Raw genomic sequence first — 17105 nt, 5'->3', positions numbered from 1 at the left:
GGTCCACTCCCTTCCTGCTGCTGGATGAATGTTCCAATCACCATGTTTCGGTCTTTGTGGCTTGACTGTAGTCCCTTTCTTGCCTGTATCTCCTCCCCAACTGAACTAGCCCAGAACTGCTGGGCTTTGGTCAATGGCTTTTTCCTGTCCTTTCTGAATCTAGGAAATAGAAATTATGGAGAGCCAAAACGGTTTCAGCCCCATTGCCTGCAAACGTGCTTCCTCACATGTGTTAAACTTGGCTCTGTGAACTTATTTTAATTAGAAAAGCCAACAGATTTTCCACAATGTCTTGGTAAGCCCAGTGAACAGAACTAGAGCACTGACAGGCTGCCATTCTGAATGAGATTAATAAGCAATTTCTCTTGGAGAGAGCAGACACTGGCCCAATGGGAAGCCCCATGCTGGGAGGGCTGGGTGCAGAGTGCAGGAGCTGAAGGAACAGCCCAGAAGGAGGAGGAGGGAGCTTGCAATGCTAGCTAGGGAGTCTGCTCATCACCAGTGCCAAGTGGCTTCTGTCAGTGTCCTCTCCTCACTGCCGATTGTTGGCCTTGTGGACTCTTAAGGTTGGAAAGGCAGGTTGTACACATTGTGGGGGGATGCCTGAATACAGTTGCAAAGTGTCTCACCTTCTATCAGGAGTCTTCTTCTGCAAGCAGGAAGTGTTTTGCATGGCCAACAATCTAGACTGTGCCTTTAGATACTGTGCTCCCTGGGTCTGAAACAATCTGTTGGGTCCTGTGGTCTGGCCTTCTCCTTGGTGCCATCTAGCTTGAGAAGTTGCAGATAGTCCTGTGTAGAGAATTCATCCCTTGAAGGTATGGCAGAACAAGAGAGAACTGTCCCAGCCCCGAGAATTAGCCTACTCCATCCCCCTTCCTCTTGTGAGAAATGAGGCTCTGATCCCTGTCATGGGCAAGTGAGGTCAAATCCTGAGCTGGGAAATACGCCCATGCCTGCTTCTGAGTAGGTCCAGAGGCTTTTTTCTAGTAGTCAGTGGTTTCCTCCCTTCTGGCTGAAAGGTCACTGGGCCTTTGGGGACCTGGAAGGCAGCAGGGCCTGGAGATGCCTTAAATAAAAGCCTGGCATTGCAGCCCGAATCCATTGCCAGAGAAGCACTGTGTGTCTCTGTGGGCTGCCTTGCCAGATCCCCCATTGTCTGCCATTACTCAGAAAGTTCTCTCTTTATACACACAATGATGCCCTCAGATTCCTCTTTCTCTGACCTGCTGAGAGGAGAAATCTGTACAACATGGGTTGCCTTGTCACTGTCCAGGCAAAAGATGACTTGAGGTGCTATTTCAATCATAGTAAATGAGGACTCAGACAGACGGGCTGCCCCAGCCTTTGGACCCTTCCTTCTGCAGGACATCTCATTAACCTTCCGGAGTGGTCCTGCCCCGGCCTTCTATAAGGCTTCGTGACTGCCTTTCTTTGCCCACTATGAGGCCTTTCTGCCAAAAGGGGGCGCCTGACTCTCCCAAGCCTAGCTGGGCCCAAAGGGGGCATCCAAGCTGTTAGCACCTCCGTTTGTTCATTAAACAGCAAAGAAGAGGCACAGCTTGCCAGATATCATTTCTGTTTGGATACCATGTGTATCTCAAATAATTGCATCTGGCTAATGCAGCCTGACAGTTTTGTAAATGTAAACCAGGTAACAGCAATTCCATCCACTCTGCGCCTTTCATCACAATAACTCATTGTCATTCGGATTAACATCTGTTTTTCAGCTAGGGGTGAGGAATGCAATTTATTTAGTTTTATTTTTGGACCATATAATTAGGGCAGTGACTTTTATGGTGTTCGTCAAATTATTCAGTCTTAACCTTTCATTTCTCCCCCCTTGGGAGTATTCACATGAAAACACTCCCTTCTTCTTCCACATAAATTATTCTGTCTGGAATGATTCCCCCTCACTACCCTCAGAGGCACACAGTCGCTAAGGGTAGGACAGACCCTGTTGTGCCAAGAGAGGAAGAAATAGACAGACAGAGGGATGGAGGGAGGGAGAAGACCCTCCCATGCCACGTGGTCCTCCATTGGAGGCATCCTCTGGGAATCATCCTCAGTTCAGCCTCATCCTGGCTGAGATCTGTGTGCTGCTGAAAACAAAGTGCATATTATCCCTGACCACAAAATGTCGACATCAGCACTGATACTGGACTTTGCCCGCACTCGGCTGCAGCCTTCTTGGCTCCTATTGTCAGTGACTGTTACTGTCTGCCTTATGAGCTGGGCTGCCTGTGCCTTGAGGGGAGGAAGCTCATTTTCCATAAAGTTTTGTGGGCACCTCAACCCACCCTAAAATAATGGCCGTAACAAGCAGAAGAGGAGAAAGGAAGAGTAGGAGGAGGAAGCCAGGCCAACAATCTTTCCAGCATAAATGAGTCATTCAAACACCTCCTCTGGCTTCTGTTATTTTGCCCATCCCTGGAAAGCAATGTGATGAGTTTGAAGGCTCACATCATTCTAGTGGGGAAACAGGATTATGTGGAGGCAGATCATCTGAATGCCAGAAGCAAAGAGCAAGCTCTGGACTTGCACTGGGAGGGCAGTGGTAATTGTGGGGCCCTTTCCCTGATACTGGAGAGCTACCACTCTGATGGGGGCTGCTGGGATTTGCACTTCAACAAGGCCTGGACCACCTGGTCCAGGCCTTGTTGTCCACATGGTTCCCACCATACTGTTCACATCTGCTCTGTTCTGTGCCCTCATCTGGGGAGAAGAAAAAGGAGACTGAGAGGATCCTTTTCTGGTGAAGAGAGGGCTGTCCCAGAGTGAGAGGAAGAAGCAGACCCCAGAGGGGAGGACCAGGTCTAATGGTTCCAAGTTACAGGGGGATAGGTTTCAATGGGACATTAGAAAGAACTTCTTGACAGAGAGAGTGGTTGGGCAATGAGACCCATTGCCTATAGAGGTGGTGGGGTCTCCTTATTGGGATATCTTCCAAAAGAGGCCATACAGCTCCCTGCTGCTGAGGATGCTTTAGCTGGAGATCCTGCATTGCCCATGGGTTGCACAGGATGGCCCCCAAGGCCCCTTCCAACTCTGCAGTTCTAGTAGAGTGGCCTTGAAAGAGAGCCCTGTGCAGCTAGGTTGCTCCCATCTGGTTTCAGCAAAGCAGCCAGGAGTCAGTGAAGCAGCCATTGACACAGAGATTCCTCGGTTGGATGGTGCCATTCCCTAGCCAGGTGCCAGAGTGGTGGACCTTGATGGTGGAGATGTGGGGGTCTTCTGTGCTGCTGAAAGGGAACAAACCCTCGTGTTGCACAGTGAACATTTTGCACCACAGCTGCTCTAGGTGCTGATCCTTTGCACAGAGTGTGTATGGTTCAGCTCCTGGACAGCTCCCCTGACTGCCAGGGCAGCTGAGGGACCCTGAAAGCCAAGGGTGGGTCCTTCCTGCTTGAATCTAATGGCATACTCTGCAGTAATAATAATAATAATAATAATAATAATAATAATAATAATAATAATAATAGGATTTATTTATATGCCACCCAATCACTGGGAATCCGGGCGGCTTACAACAGAGGGGATAATAGATGGTTCCCTGCCCTAGTAGTAGTAGTAGTAGTAGTAATAATAATAATAATAATATATCCCGGCTCTCCCTATGGGAGAGGGACAACGTCTCATGGATGGCTTACACTGGTGTGAACCTTGGTTATCCCAGCAGAAGAGTATTTAAGGTGGCCTGTAAGGAGGTACCTAGTTATTCTTTGTGTCACATTTTTGTGCCAAGTGTGCAAGGGCAGCTGGACAACTTTCAGGAAGTGTTTGCCCCTCCTGTCCACTGATCAGCCATGGGGTGCCCCTGGGCATCGTCCAGCTGCCCTTGCAGACCCCAGGAAGAAGGAGCAGCCATCACCCTTCCAACCAGCCATCTTGGGCCTCCTGGTGCTCCGCCAGTGGCCCAATTGGGTCTGGCCAATACTAGCTGGGACAGACGAGCAGATAGTCTGCCATCTGTTCCTGACCTCCTGCACAAACCAGAATGGATTGGGCTTTGTTTACATAAGCCTGGGAGCTGGCAGTTGGGCAGGTTATATTCTGTGTGGGGCTGGTGGTCATAATTGTATTGACTGTCGATGAGCCTTTGATTCCGCATGGTTTGGCTGGCCAAGTTGCCCCATCAATAGAGGAAATTGCTGCCAACTCCTTGTCCCTGATAGGCCTCTAGGATCAATGGCCTTGTTTCTTTCTCACTGTTACCTGATAACCATGTGGAGTTTCATGGCAGTATTTTCCTCTCCTTTTTCCAGCCAAAGTTCTTCCTAATTCCCACTCTCTTTTCCATAACAGCCAGACATGTCTGCTTTTTATGTCAGGATGCTGCAGGTAAGCAGCATCTGGCGTGTGTATTTTGAATTGCCTTGTGACTCAAGTCAAGCATTGATGTTTAGGCCCAAAGCTGTAATGCATAAAATGTGTTGCTGGTTCATTAGTTAAATGGCTGCCCTATTTGTTGGGGCAGTGAATCTGTCCCAGCTTTTAGGCCAAACTTTAAAGATGATTTCAAAAGCACTGAGCATATGATAAGGATAAGCTCCTTTACAGTTCAGACTGTAACTCAGAGCAGGCTCACTGCACCAGTGCTAAGGAACTGCCATTGAAAAGAACAACACCTGTTTCATTTAGTTGCTCAGTTTATCTTCCCTTTTTTATTCCTAAAAGGGCCCATCCAAACTGTCTTTGTAAGAACACAGGAAAAAACACACACCCTCAGCTCCAGTTAAAATGAATAAAATTGAGAACAGATGAAAACACTTTCATAATCAGCAACAGGAGAGTACAATTCTTTTTTTTTAAAATGTAAACATTCTTTTAAAAACATAGAAGTTTATTTTTATCATACCCCATGACCCCTCAGCACCTTCCCAAATGTGAAACACTGCTTGAAAACATAGGATATTAATAACAGAAGTAATTTGCCATCTAATCCAGGTTGCATTTTTGGCCAATTTGTGGATGGAAATGCGAACATGAGTACTGGGGGAATGAAAACAGGTGCCCACCTCCGCAGTCATTTAGCAGTCATTGACTTAACTGGTTTTGTAGGTGCCCAGAAGCAACTTTCCATGGGAGCTTGGCTCTCCAATGTATGTGGACGGCTGGAGGCAGGATGAAAGTAACTTGCGCTCTTTTCTTATTCTGATTCCTCTTCTCATCTATCTCATCAGCTCCCTGGGGTTATTCAAGATGAAAGGAAGAGGCTGATCCAGTGAGCCCCAGCAGAGGAGAACCATATCACTTATGAGATAATGCTTGTTTCAGGTTCAGCCCAAGAGAGGTCATGCCCCCCGCAGAAGAGGAGGCAGCCAAAGAGCTGGAGGCGCCACAGCCACTACTGTTACCTCCAAGTCCCACTGGGAGCAAAGAGTCTGTGAGGTGTGTACTGCCAGCCTCTGAGCTGATCCTGGGCTTCAGGGTTATCTCCCCAGGCCAGGGGGATGCATGGTCCAGGGGGCTTCCTGCCAGCCCCCAGTCTCAGACCATGGCTGACCATTGCCCCACTGATCCCCCACTGGGCCACATGGGCTTTGGCTGTTAACGCGGTAAACCCAAGTGTTCTGAGCACTCTTCATTATCTTTTGATCCCAATGTTATCACTCCAGGGAAGCAACCATGGGAGAAAATGCTGAGAACCTGAGTGGAGAAGAGGCTTTGCTTAAAGAGACTGTGGAATCTGCAGAGCCAGACCCTGGTGATACAAGAACCAAGGTCAGTAGCAATGGTTGACCCTTCTCCATGGTTGGCCATCCAGCCTAGACTCAAGCTATGTAGGGCTTTAAATCAGAGAAAATAATATCAATGTGACAAGCAACTATAAACCACATGAACCCCTGATCAATGAAATTCCACATTCCATTCCTCCTGTCATGCTTGGGAATGTTGGGAATGTCCTTCTCTTGGGAATGTCCTTCTTGGGAAGGTTTGGGAATGTCCTTCTCATGCCAGTTTCTCTCTCTCTCTCTCTCTCTCTGTGTGTGTGTGTGTGTGTGTGTGTGTGTGTATGCTGTTCTGATTTTTAGTGCTTACCAGCAGCTACTGATGAAGTGGGAGAGGAGCTTCCCAAGAAGAGCCAGCCAGAGACCAAGGAAATTGTGTGGTGTGTGGACTCTCAGGAGCATCACTTGACTGGCGTGGAAGAAGTGAGCATGCCTGCCCTCTGAGCATTCACCTTGCCTAAGCCACAGAATGTTATATCCAAGTGTTCCACGCTTGGATGAAAAGGCCATTAGAAATAAACATCATTGTTATCATGGAAGGATTGGGCTAGTGAGGATCATAATAATAATAATAATAATAATAATTTAGTATCCCGCACTATGGGAACCAATCCGGGACGGTTGACAACAGTATATATAAAATATATAACAATTAAACACACTTATTCCTCCCCCCCCTCAGAACAGTATTAAACAGTAATGACATATTAAAAACACAATATCAAAGCATACAAACAACAATTAAAAACAAAAAACCCTGATACCTTGTCCTCACCATTACTAAGATGGGCCACGGTAGGAGAGGGAAGCAGGAACCTGGGCCGGGATAGTTAATCTGGAAAGGCCTGCCGGAAGAGATCCGTCTTGACCGCTTTTTTAAAGCTGTCTAATGATGTTATCTGACGGATCTCATTCGGCAGGTCGTTCCAGAGTTTGGGGGGTGACAGCAGAGAACGCCCTCTGGGAGGTTGCCACAAGCCTAGATTTTAAAGGCTGCAGTAAGTTCCTCTCAGAGGACCGGAGAGCGCGGGGAGGATTGTATGGGAGGAGGCGGTCCCTGAGATAGCTTGGACCCAAGCCATTTAGGGCTTTAAAGGTGATAACCAACACCTTGTACTGGGCCCGGAAGCTGATAGGCAGCCAGTGGAGGGACCTCAAAACCGGAGTAATGTGGTCCCTCCTAGATGTTCCTGAGACAAGCCTGGCTGCCATGTTTTGAACCAGCTGTAATTTCCGAGTCAAGCACAGGGGTAGCCCCCTGTAGAGTGCATTACAGAAGTCAAGGCATGAGGTTACCAGCACGTGCACAACCGTCTCGAGATCCCTTACTTCCAGAAAAGGGCGCAGCTGGCGTATCAGCCGAAGCTGATAACAGGCACTCCTGACCGTCGCATTTACCTGATTTGTCATCAGGAGCGACGAGTCAAGGAGCACCCCCAGACTGTGAACACAGTCACTGGAGGAGAGTTTGACCCCATCCAGGACTGGAGGTTGCAACCCAATTCTTGGTTTCGGGGCCGCTACCATGAGCACCTCCGTCTTGTCTGGATTCAGTTTCAATCTGTTTTTCCTCATCCAGCCCATTACCGCCTGAAGACATTCATTGAGAGAAGAGATGCCATCGGAATTCGAGGCCGACGAACAAGATACGGAGAAATAGATTTGGGTGTCATCAGCGTACTGATAACACCCAGCACCATGACTCCATATTATCTCACCCAGCGGCTTCATATAGATGTTAAATAACATCGGGGACAAAATAGCCCCTTGAGGAACCCCACAAGTGAGGTACCTCTTACTGGAGCTACAGTCCCCGAGTAGCACCCTCTGAGACCTGCCCGAGAGGAAGGACCGGAACCACTGCAAAGCAGTGCCCCCGATACCTAACCCCCTCAGGCGGTCTAAGAGGATGCCGTGATCTATAGTATCGAAAGCCGCTGAGAGGTCTAAGAGCACCAAAAGGGTCACACTCCTCCTGTCAATGCTCAGACGCAGATCGTCGGTCAAGGCAACCATGGCAGTCTCAACCCCAAAGCCTGTCCTAAAGCCAGTTTGAAATGGATCATGGAGTCATGGCACTGGCACTGCCTCCCACTAGCTCCTGCTTGAGCTGGGTCAAGGGGCTCTTGGGAGAACTAGTAAGGAGGTCCATTTCTGCCCCACTACAGCCCCTTGGCTTGCCTTCTCCCTTGGGTGCCAGAAGGAAACAGATCAGGAAAGAGGGAGATAAACAAGGAGAGCACTTTCCTGCTGCTCATTCAGAAAGGACAGCAGAACAGCCCTGAGGAGGCCCTGGGTGCTCCCTGGGGAGTGACTAGCAATGCCAGCTGCTGGTGCTCAGGGTGGGAGAGTTCTCTGAAAAGTATCCAATGTACCACTTCTCCCTTTCCCTTTCCTGACGAGGTCTTTGACATCATGCCGCTGTTTGGAACACTGCAGCCGAAGGAAACTCAGAAGATGACCTTCACTTTCTACGGCCATGCTGATATTGTCGCCCATGTGAAGGCCCTCTGTGAGGTGGAAGGGGGTCCCACCTACGAAGTCATGCTGAGCGGTGAGGCTTCCCTTGTGAGCTACACCTTCGACAGGAAGGAGGTTGACTATGGACTCCAGGTAGTTGCTCAGAGTACACAGCAATGTTGCTGGTTCTCAGGGGGCCAGACTGTATCCAAACGGCATCCAGCCTGGGTTCCTCTTACTTTTCCATGGAGACTAAGAAATGGGATCAAGCATCAAAATGCCTCTCTTGGACTGTGCTGGGATGCTTGATCTAGACGTCCTCATCTATACTCATTGTCCATCCCTTACATTTCCCTTCTTCCACATACTTGAGCCCAATGTTTTGCCTTGCTTCCTGCTGTCCTCTCCTTTTTTCTATTGCTTCATATATCTCAGCTGAAGAAGAGGAAAGGCTGTCTGCTGTGTAACTCCTGTGGCTCAGAAAATGAGCAGATAGGCCCAAGTGGTTTATACCACGATGCTTGACCTCCACACCAGAAATATCCTTCATTAAATGGGATCTCTGTGTAGGGATTTTGTTCATCTGTCTCCCTACTTGGACAACAGAACTGCTCATATCTGGATTTTCTTCATTCCCAAGTCTGTGATGTCAGGACAAGTCTATCACAATCACTGGGCATCACTCCATTGGGCTATTTGGGAAGGTCACCTCTTCTGAGCATGGCTAGCAGGGCTTGCTTCCCTGTTTTTTATTCTCTCTGAAAGGCACTTGGATTTTGGAGTGGGAGGGCTGCTTTTCCTGGGGTCCTTCTTTCTCCAAGGGATTGTTCCCAGCGGGGTCAGCTGACCTTTCACTGGGCAGCTTGGGCTTCTATTGTGTGTCCACCCCTCCAGTCCTATCTTCATAAAAGGGGCCTAGAGACCACAAATTGAACATGAGGCAACAGTGCGATGCGGCAGCTAACAAGGCCAATGCAATTTTAGGCTGCATCAATAGAAGTATAGTGTCTAGATCAAGGGAAGTAATAGTGCCACTATATTCTGCTCTGGTCAGGCCCCACCTGGAATATTGTGTCCAGTTCTGGGCGCCACAATTCAAAAAGGACATTGAGAAACTGGAGCATGTCCAAAGGAGGGCGACTAAAATGGTGAAGGGTCTGGAAACCATGTATGAGGAACGCCTTAGGGAGCTGGGTATGTTTAGCCTGGAGAAAAGAAGGTTAAGAGATGATATGATAGCCCTGTTTAAATATTTGAAGGGATGTCATATTGAGGAGGGAGCAAGCTTGTTTTCTGCTGCTCCAGAGACTAGGACCCGGAGCAATGGATGCAAACTGCAGGAAAAGAGATTCCACCTCAACATTAGGAGGAACTTCCTGGCAGTAAGGGCTGTTTGACAGTGGAACACACTTCCTCGGAGCGTAGTGGAGTCTCCCTCCTTGGAAGTCTTCAAACGGAGGCTGGATGGCCATCTGTCGGGGATGCTTTGATCTGGATTTCCTGCATGGCAGGGGGTTGGACTGGATGGCCCTTGCAGTCTCTTCCAGGTCTATGATTCTATGATTCTATGAAAAGAAGGCCTGAAGAATGACTACAGGCCTTACAAAGATGCCCTTCCCAGAGCTTGCCAAACTCCAGTATCAGAGATGGCACTGTATTTCTACAGAGGTGAACCTTGAGGCAATTTGGCTCAAGCGAAACACTGGCAGACATTTACATACTTTTATGTGTTAAGGTGGATAAAAGCATCATGGAACAGCAGTGCTTGGACATCTCTCCACACCTGTGAATTACTTTCAGCTCCTTTCGCTCCTTTAAATGTTACTTTTTTAAAAAGAGAGAGATAAAAGTAACATACTGCTCTTTTATATTCACCGAGAGTCTCCTTTGGGTGGAAAGTTTATTGGAGTCCTTCTCCTCTGAAGAAAAGTAGTGCTGAATGTTTCACTGAGGACCAGTTGCCTCCCAGGGGAGCCTCTGTCTATGGGGAAATTTTATGCCACTGCCTTTACAGCTGTGTCAGTGCCTTTTCATGTTCCTACCTTCCTTTTCTCTCCTGCTCAGCTTTTTGACCACATTTGCGTGACTGAAATCACACTGAAGAATACAGGGAAAGTCGGATTTGAGTATTTGGTCCTCGACACTATCCGGGCTTCTGCAGACAACCCTCCGCCTGGCGTGCCGCTGACTTTGCCCATAGCTGTGAGTGAGAAAAGATGCAAGACAGGCTGCTTTGATTTAACACATTTCTGAGTTTTGCTTTATTGTAGAATAAAGCAAAGGAATGGAAAAGGGAGTAGGAAAGGTCAATTCTAGCAGGGCCTTTAAGATTAACTATTTTAGAGCCTGCTAAAATGAATAAGTTAATATTATAGGCCCTGCTCGATTCCTCCACTCATTTACACCCCTTTTTTGTGGTTTCTTGTGTTTTTGACTTTGAAGCGCTTTAACAGCCCTGGCTCAGTGTTAGGAAATCATGGGAATTGTAGTTTATTGTGGCACCAGAGCTCTCTCACAGAATTTGCCCACACCCAGCTTGTGTATAATAGTGCGCCTTACGGATGCAGTGTGTTTTTGAGGCAAAGAAGATGCCAGGTAGTGCAGCTGCTCAAGGTGGTACACTTCCCTGTTCCATTCCCAGTTTGGTTCTGCAGCAACTCTGTGGCATGCCCTTTCTTTTAAGTGACAGAGGGCCCAGTGTCAGAGAAAGAAACAGGACAAGAAATACACAGTTGCTTCACCTTCTGGACTGTGTGATGCTTCTTTAGATAGACAACAGTTTTGTCTCTTCAGCATTCTTCTTGCATCTTTTAGAGTTATATTGAGTCAGGAAAGGAGCAGGTGTTGAAGATCTATTACTTGCCTGGCATTCCTGAGGTCTTCCAGAGAACGTTCCAGATCCAGGTGGCTCACCTGGAACCAGACAGCATCACCTTGAAAGGGGAGGGCATTTTCCCCAGAATCTCCTTGGACCTACCCAGAAATATTAGAGGTAGGGATGGCTTGCCCAGAGCTTCCTCTTTGGCTGAAACTGGTGGGGACGGGAGGTGGTGTCCCTGTACCACATCTTTTCGTAGCATTTCAGCTAAAAGGGCCGTTCAGTCCTGGCAGTCCTTACTCTTCCCCTTTGTGTTTTTGCAGGAAATGAACGATACAGCATCCTCCTCAGAGAAGCCAAGCAAAGGATGGAGCAAGAAACACAGAAAGATTCAAGTAGTAATTCAGATGCCGTGGTCACTGAACCACCAGTGGAGGAGCCCATCACCACAGTAAGAAGATGTGTCCCCCTACCCCTTCCCTGGCAACACGTTTGTGAGCTCATGGGGTGGTTTAGAGGACCTGGTGCAAGAAAGCTTTGCATGCAGCATTTTGTGAGCACTCGGATGAACTGTTTGACAGCGGTACGAGGCCCATGCATAGAAGCTGCACTTTCTCAGGGTTTGTGGCAAGGGTGGGGCGGGGCACTGAGGAGGTGTGCAGAATGGCAGACATGTTGTAAGCAGAGATATCCTGTCTTCCTCTCCTTAAGGGGGTCAGGGCATAGCTTAGAACTGAAGACAACTAAAAATTCCCATTTGTAACATTTTTTTAAAAAATTAGACTCATGATAAAAAAAAGCACCAAGTGAAAAAACAGCTTTGAAGCATTTGGACACATAACAAGTGAGGGAAGGTGTGACAATCTCCATTTCAAAGAAAGCACTTTGGCATCAGCCAGTGCCTAAAGTGTGGCAGTCTCACCTCCCTTATGTGGGCAGGGGGGGCTTCCACAAAAAGAGGGCCGCTCTAGGAGCAAACAGGCCGGTGGTGGATAGCAGTCCGGCAAAACGGGGGAGGTGCAAGAAGCCAGCCTACAGGAGCCAGCAGGAATCCTGTGCTGTCCACCTGCCTGTCCATATTGCCCTTGGAAGGGCTGCATGGAGGACCCAGTGGGTCTGCTGACCATCTCTTCTTGGCTTTCACAGCTGGATACCCAGCTGCAGATGGAAGTGGAGAGGCTCCTTGTCCAAGAGCATGCCCTGGAGCAGCAGAGACTGCTGGCCTGTGGTGACCCAATGGAAGACTCCTTGGTCAGTGGTCAGCGAGCTCGCCGGAAACTTGTCAAGTGAGTGTACAATTCATCCTTCATATACAGAGGCTGCCTTCCACTGCTAGGATTTGGGGAGGGAATATGCTTATCCTGCTCACATGGCCTTTGAGAAGCAGAGAAGCCTCCTGGGCAGCTCCCTGGATTCGCTCTTCAGGAGCTTGGTCAGGAGCCAGTTGAAGCCACCATCTTAAATGCAAGGATGGGATGTGCAAGAGTCAAACAGGGACTTAGCAAGCTCTGTTGAGCTGAATCCTATTTTTGATGGAGTTACATTGCACTAATAAGCTCCCTAAAAGGAAATAGTAAGGAGGTTCCTGTGATTGGCACAGAAGAGGAGAATGCTAACTTTCCTCTAGTCCCCACTGCTGATCTGAGCAGCCAACACATGCATTTAAAACCAAGTCATGTTTCCTCTTTTTCAGAGCCCAGCTCCCCGAATACATCTTGGACTTTGGCTACATCATCCTGGGCACCGTGCGCTCTCACATTGTCAAAATCACCAACACCAGCCCATTTCCTGTGTCTTTTTACGCAGACAGACAGGCCTTGCAGGATACAGGTGAAAGAGAAATTGGTGCCTTTCTGCTTCTAGCCAAGTCCACCTTGGAAACACAAGCAGTCATTTAGAGACAGAAATTTTCTCAAATGTATTTCTGTCAAATGCATTTTCAACAGTCCCTAGCTTCCCTTCCAACATCCATCCCACCTGCATCATCTTAGGGCAGGCCAGATTTTTTAGCAGGTCCAGAAGACGAGGGGCTGGCCTTGTCCACAACCACTAACATCTTACTCCAAGCTCTGCTTCAGCACAAATAGCTGACACTGGAATCTGGAGAAGTCCCCACCTGCCCAGCATGGCTACATTGGATTTTATTATGCACAAAATGACATAATAAGTATTTATTATATTGAGTATGTCAAATGGTCAGAGTGCAGGACCAGGACACAGGACTCCTTGCTACTCAGCCATGAAATTCATTGGATGGGCTCTGGACAGTCACTCTCTCTTGGCATGGCCTACTCTGCAGGGTTATTGTATAAGGAGAGAACTATTTGGGCCTTTTAGAACTCATGGAAAGGGGAGAGGAGTAGAAATATGTCAATAAATGTTTTTTTTCTTGCACCTTGTAAGTTTTGAAGGGTAATTCTGTTGTTCTTTGGATGCAGGTTTCACAAGCGAATTGGATCGTGTGAAGAACCTGCCCTTTTGTGAAACGGAGACCTTTGAAGTGCTCTTTGATCCCCAGAGCGCCAACCGGCCCCTCGGAGAAGTGGAAGTGATCTTGCCCATCAAGGTGCCCTGGCAATCCTCCCCACATCTTCATCTCTTGCCCTGCCAGTCTTTCCAGCCTTGCCCCCAGAGATGCACCACAGGCTTCAGTGCTTTGTTACAGCCCGAATGCCACATGCTGGAAGCAAAGTGAACACTAATGTCAGTTGCAGCTCCAACTAAGACCAGACCATCCTCTCTGTGGGCATTTTCTCACGGATGCTTGAGGCTTGTAGAATTAGGATAAAGCCTTTCATGGATGTAGGAAGTTGCCCACATAAGGAAAAGGATGCAGGCAGTGAGAATCAGCCCCTGGCCTTGAGCAACCACATAGGGCCGCTGGACAAAGCACTATGCTTTGGCATGGAGGCGAAAACTCTTCAGGCCCCCTGGAGCTCCTTGGGAGGACCTTTGGGTGCAAAGGTGATGCAGTATGTCAAATGGGCGAAGGTGATGCAATATGAATTGGGCAAGATGTTTGCTTGGGGGGTGGGTCTGATCCTTCTGGGTCCACTGCAGGGAGTGCTCAGGAGGGCTGGTGTGATTTTCTTCAGGTTGTGGCTGGGCCCACCTTCCATCTCTCCCTCCGTGCCATGGTGATCATGCCGGCCCTCTGCATGTCCAATGAAAATCTGGCATTCTCTGCTGTTCAGTGCGGCCAGTGCCAAGTAGAGACCATTCAGCTTCACAACCAGCTGCAAGTGATATGTGAATGGTTTGCCACCAGCAGTGAGCAGATGAAAAAGGTAACACAGCCCTCATAATAAGCAGACTTCTCTTTCCTCTTTCTTGGCTCCCAGCCCCTTCCAGTCAATTTCAGAATGAACACAAGGAATGCTCAGAGGTAGTTTGCCTTTGCAGTCCTTTGAAATATAGCCTTGCAGCCCCTGGTATACCCTGGTGGACCCCCATCCTGGTATTAACCAGGCCCCATTGCCAACCTCAAGGCTGTAGGCTGAGGGCAGGAGCAAAGCACTGTATTTGGCAATGGGAAGGGGGCAAACAGGGAGAAGAGAAGTTTGGTTTCTGTACCTCTCCTGAGCTCCTCATCTCACTTTCATATCACAAGCAACAGCACAGAAGCCATTCTTCATCCTTGTTCCTGAAGATGGGGGGCATCTCTTCCAGGGGAGAAGGTTCAGCTGTTTTTAGGATCTGTCTGGCTACCATAAGTAGTTCTTTTGTCACCTTTGGCAATGCTGAAGGTATCGGGCAACAGATCTATTTCACATAGGTCTTCTTAGAATGGCACAGAGGCTCAGATGTTAGTTAGTGAGTTCATTCTTTCTTGTAAGCTCAGGTGGACAAGCACATGCCAGCAACATTGCGACGGAAGATGCGCCAGGAACTAAAGACCAAACCCTTTGTCTTTGAGATGATACCTCCCTATGGGATCCTGGCCCCCGGAGAGCGGCTCAACGTTCAGGTCAAGTTTGCCCCAAGGGAAGAGGTAGGAGGAGGAGATAAGGGGCCATTCTGGCTACAGCCACCAGGAAGGGTTGCTGGTAGTAGGACATGGGAGTGAAAGACAGCACAGTTCAGTGGTAACTTTGCTGGCAATCATTGCAGATACAGCAGTTTTGGACTCTGGTGGGCTGACTGAGTTAATGTCTCCTTTGGAGACAGTGTATTTACAGTGTAAATATTCCTGATTCAATGCACAAGAAGTAATCCTGGTGTAGGAAGTGACAGGTGTGCTCAGAAGAATTGGACCCAGAGTTCTTCGGGGGCTGGAGGCAGGAAGAGGGCACAGGGCATAATAACTCAGATTCAGGCAGGAGGCCAAAGGGAGGGGTACTGTGGTTGGACCCAGAAGCTTTTGCTGGTGAGGAACATAAAGAAATGGATACTGATCAGAGCAGGGTAGGGTAGAGAGGGTGGGATTACAAAAGGGGGTCAGATGACCTAGCAAGGGAAGAGATGGATGGGCAGCATTACCTTAAAGAGAGGTTGAGATTAGATGAGGTGGTCTATGGTGGCCACGGAGAGTGTCCATGCAACACATGGCAATCACACACTCTTTGTGGGGGATCCATCAGGGCCACAGGCACTCGTTCCTTGGCACTAATGAGTCTAAGAGGATATTTGATGTTTACCCTTTCCTCTCCTCCATCTGTAATAAAAGATTATGTTTGTTTTCCTAGAAATTCTACCACAACTTCCTGATTCTGAGTATTTCCCAGAGCACTCAGCAGCTGAAACTCACCGTCTCCGGTCAAGGCCTTGAGCCACGTCTAGAGTTCACCCCCTCTATTCTGGAACTCGGGCCTCTCCTGCCTTATGCTGCTGGGGATGAGGCCGAAATGGTGGTGAAGAACCCCTGCTCCTTCCCCATTGAGTTCTACTCCTTGGAATTTGACCAGCAGTACCTGCTAGAAGAACGGGTAAGGGATACATCGACCCAAGAAGCCAAACTCCCACTTGCCAAATGTATTTGTTTAGGGGGAAATGCTGCCGCTGCTCCTTCAAGGAGCTCAGGTGGGAGGCATGGTTATCCTGTTCTAGCCCCCACAACAACTTTGTGAGGCAGAAACAACCTGGAGTCTTGTGACCCCTGAAAGACTCACACATTTATTGTGGAATTAGTTTGTGTGCCCAAGGAAGCTGCCTCAGTTGGCAGGTACATTAAATATCCCTTATCCAACTTATAAATGTGTTGTAGGGAAGGGGAAGTGAGTGGATGTTAATTGGTAAGATTATAGCATAGTTATATCAAATGGACAATGGTAGTAAAGCTGGAATGGAAGACAAGTGTCTCAGACTCAATGTGGTTGGATTCTATATCCCATCACCACTGACTATTGGTCATGTTGTTGGGGGTTGAAGGGAGCTGTAATTCAGCAATATCTGGAGGGCCAAACATACCTTCCTTAGTGTGAAATGGTTCCAGAGACCATCCATCAAACAGTATTGGTGATAACCCAAGCCCTAAGGTCCCTGTGGGGCAACCCTCCCTCCTTCTCTCCCTTCCTTTTGAAGCACAGGAAAAGTTGCAGGGGCTGGGCTGGGCAAATTCTTCCCACTCTGCTGGACCCCACAGGTTACTGGTCCCGAGAGAGTTTCTAGGAAAGAAAGAAACAGAGGTAGCCAGCGGGCAGAAATATGGTACCAATCCCAGTACATCAGGCGGAGAGAGAATGCCCCCACATGAGATAGCTTGACATGCACCCATATAAGACCCCGTGCAAGAAGTGTCTATGGGCAGTAGATAAGTGTGCAAAGATCAGGCTCTGTTTAACAAACTGCTGTCTGCTAGAAATCTGGCATGCATTTTCCAAAACAAGAAAATCACCAGTCAAGAGTACAGCCTTGTGGAAATGTCTTGTTTGCAAATGAGATGTTTCAGGTTGGCAATTGCAAGGATTGTTCCATTAGAGAAATCCTGAGTCAATATTTACAAGTTTGTCAGGCTGCACAGAAAACAGAGATTTGCTGAATGTCTGTATTGTTTAGAGCAGCCATTTCTGGCCTGGTGAGAGTCATTGTGGTATAATAGTTAGGATATGGGCTAAAACTCCAAGAGACCAGGGTTCAAATACATTAAATTATAATAA

The 17105-nt window shown here is 48.2% G+C and overlaps 2 protein-coding genes across 6 annotated transcripts in view; one reads left to right on the top strand and one right to left on the bottom strand.

The window, feature by feature from the left end:
• Positions 1-17105, bottom strand: part of LOC121920437 — a 196008-nt gene that overhangs the window by 66271 nt on the left and 112632 nt on the right. The gene's annotated exons all lie outside the window — the stretch shown is intronic.
• LOC121920312 (hydrocephalus-inducing protein homolog) overlaps positions 1-17105 on the top strand; it is an 87501-nt gene that overhangs the window by 13890 nt on the left and 56506 nt on the right. The window contains 13 exon segments of the mRNA XM_042447447.1: positions 5278-5391; positions 5619-5724; positions 6036-6155; positions 8136-8345; positions 10257-10394; positions 11007-11184; positions 11334-11461; positions 12157-12296; positions 12704-12840; positions 13449-13576; positions 14106-14297; positions 14852-15001; positions 15696-15935. Coding sequence (XP_042303381.1) covers positions 5278-5391; positions 5619-5724; positions 6036-6155; positions 8136-8345; positions 10257-10394; positions 11007-11184; positions 11334-11461; positions 12157-12296; positions 12704-12840; positions 13449-13576; positions 14106-14297; positions 14852-15001; positions 15696-15935 — 1981 coding nt within the window.

This window comes from Sceloporus undulatus, chromosome 1, assembly GCF_019175285.1.
Source record: "Sceloporus undulatus isolate JIND9_A2432 ecotype Alabama chromosome 1, SceUnd_v1.1, whole genome shotgun sequence".
Taxonomy (NCBI): Eukaryota; Metazoa; Chordata; class Lepidosauria; order Squamata; family Phrynosomatidae; genus Sceloporus; species Sceloporus undulatus.
Note: the sequence above shows the minus strand (reverse complement) of the source record. Positions and strands in the feature narration are given on the sequence as shown.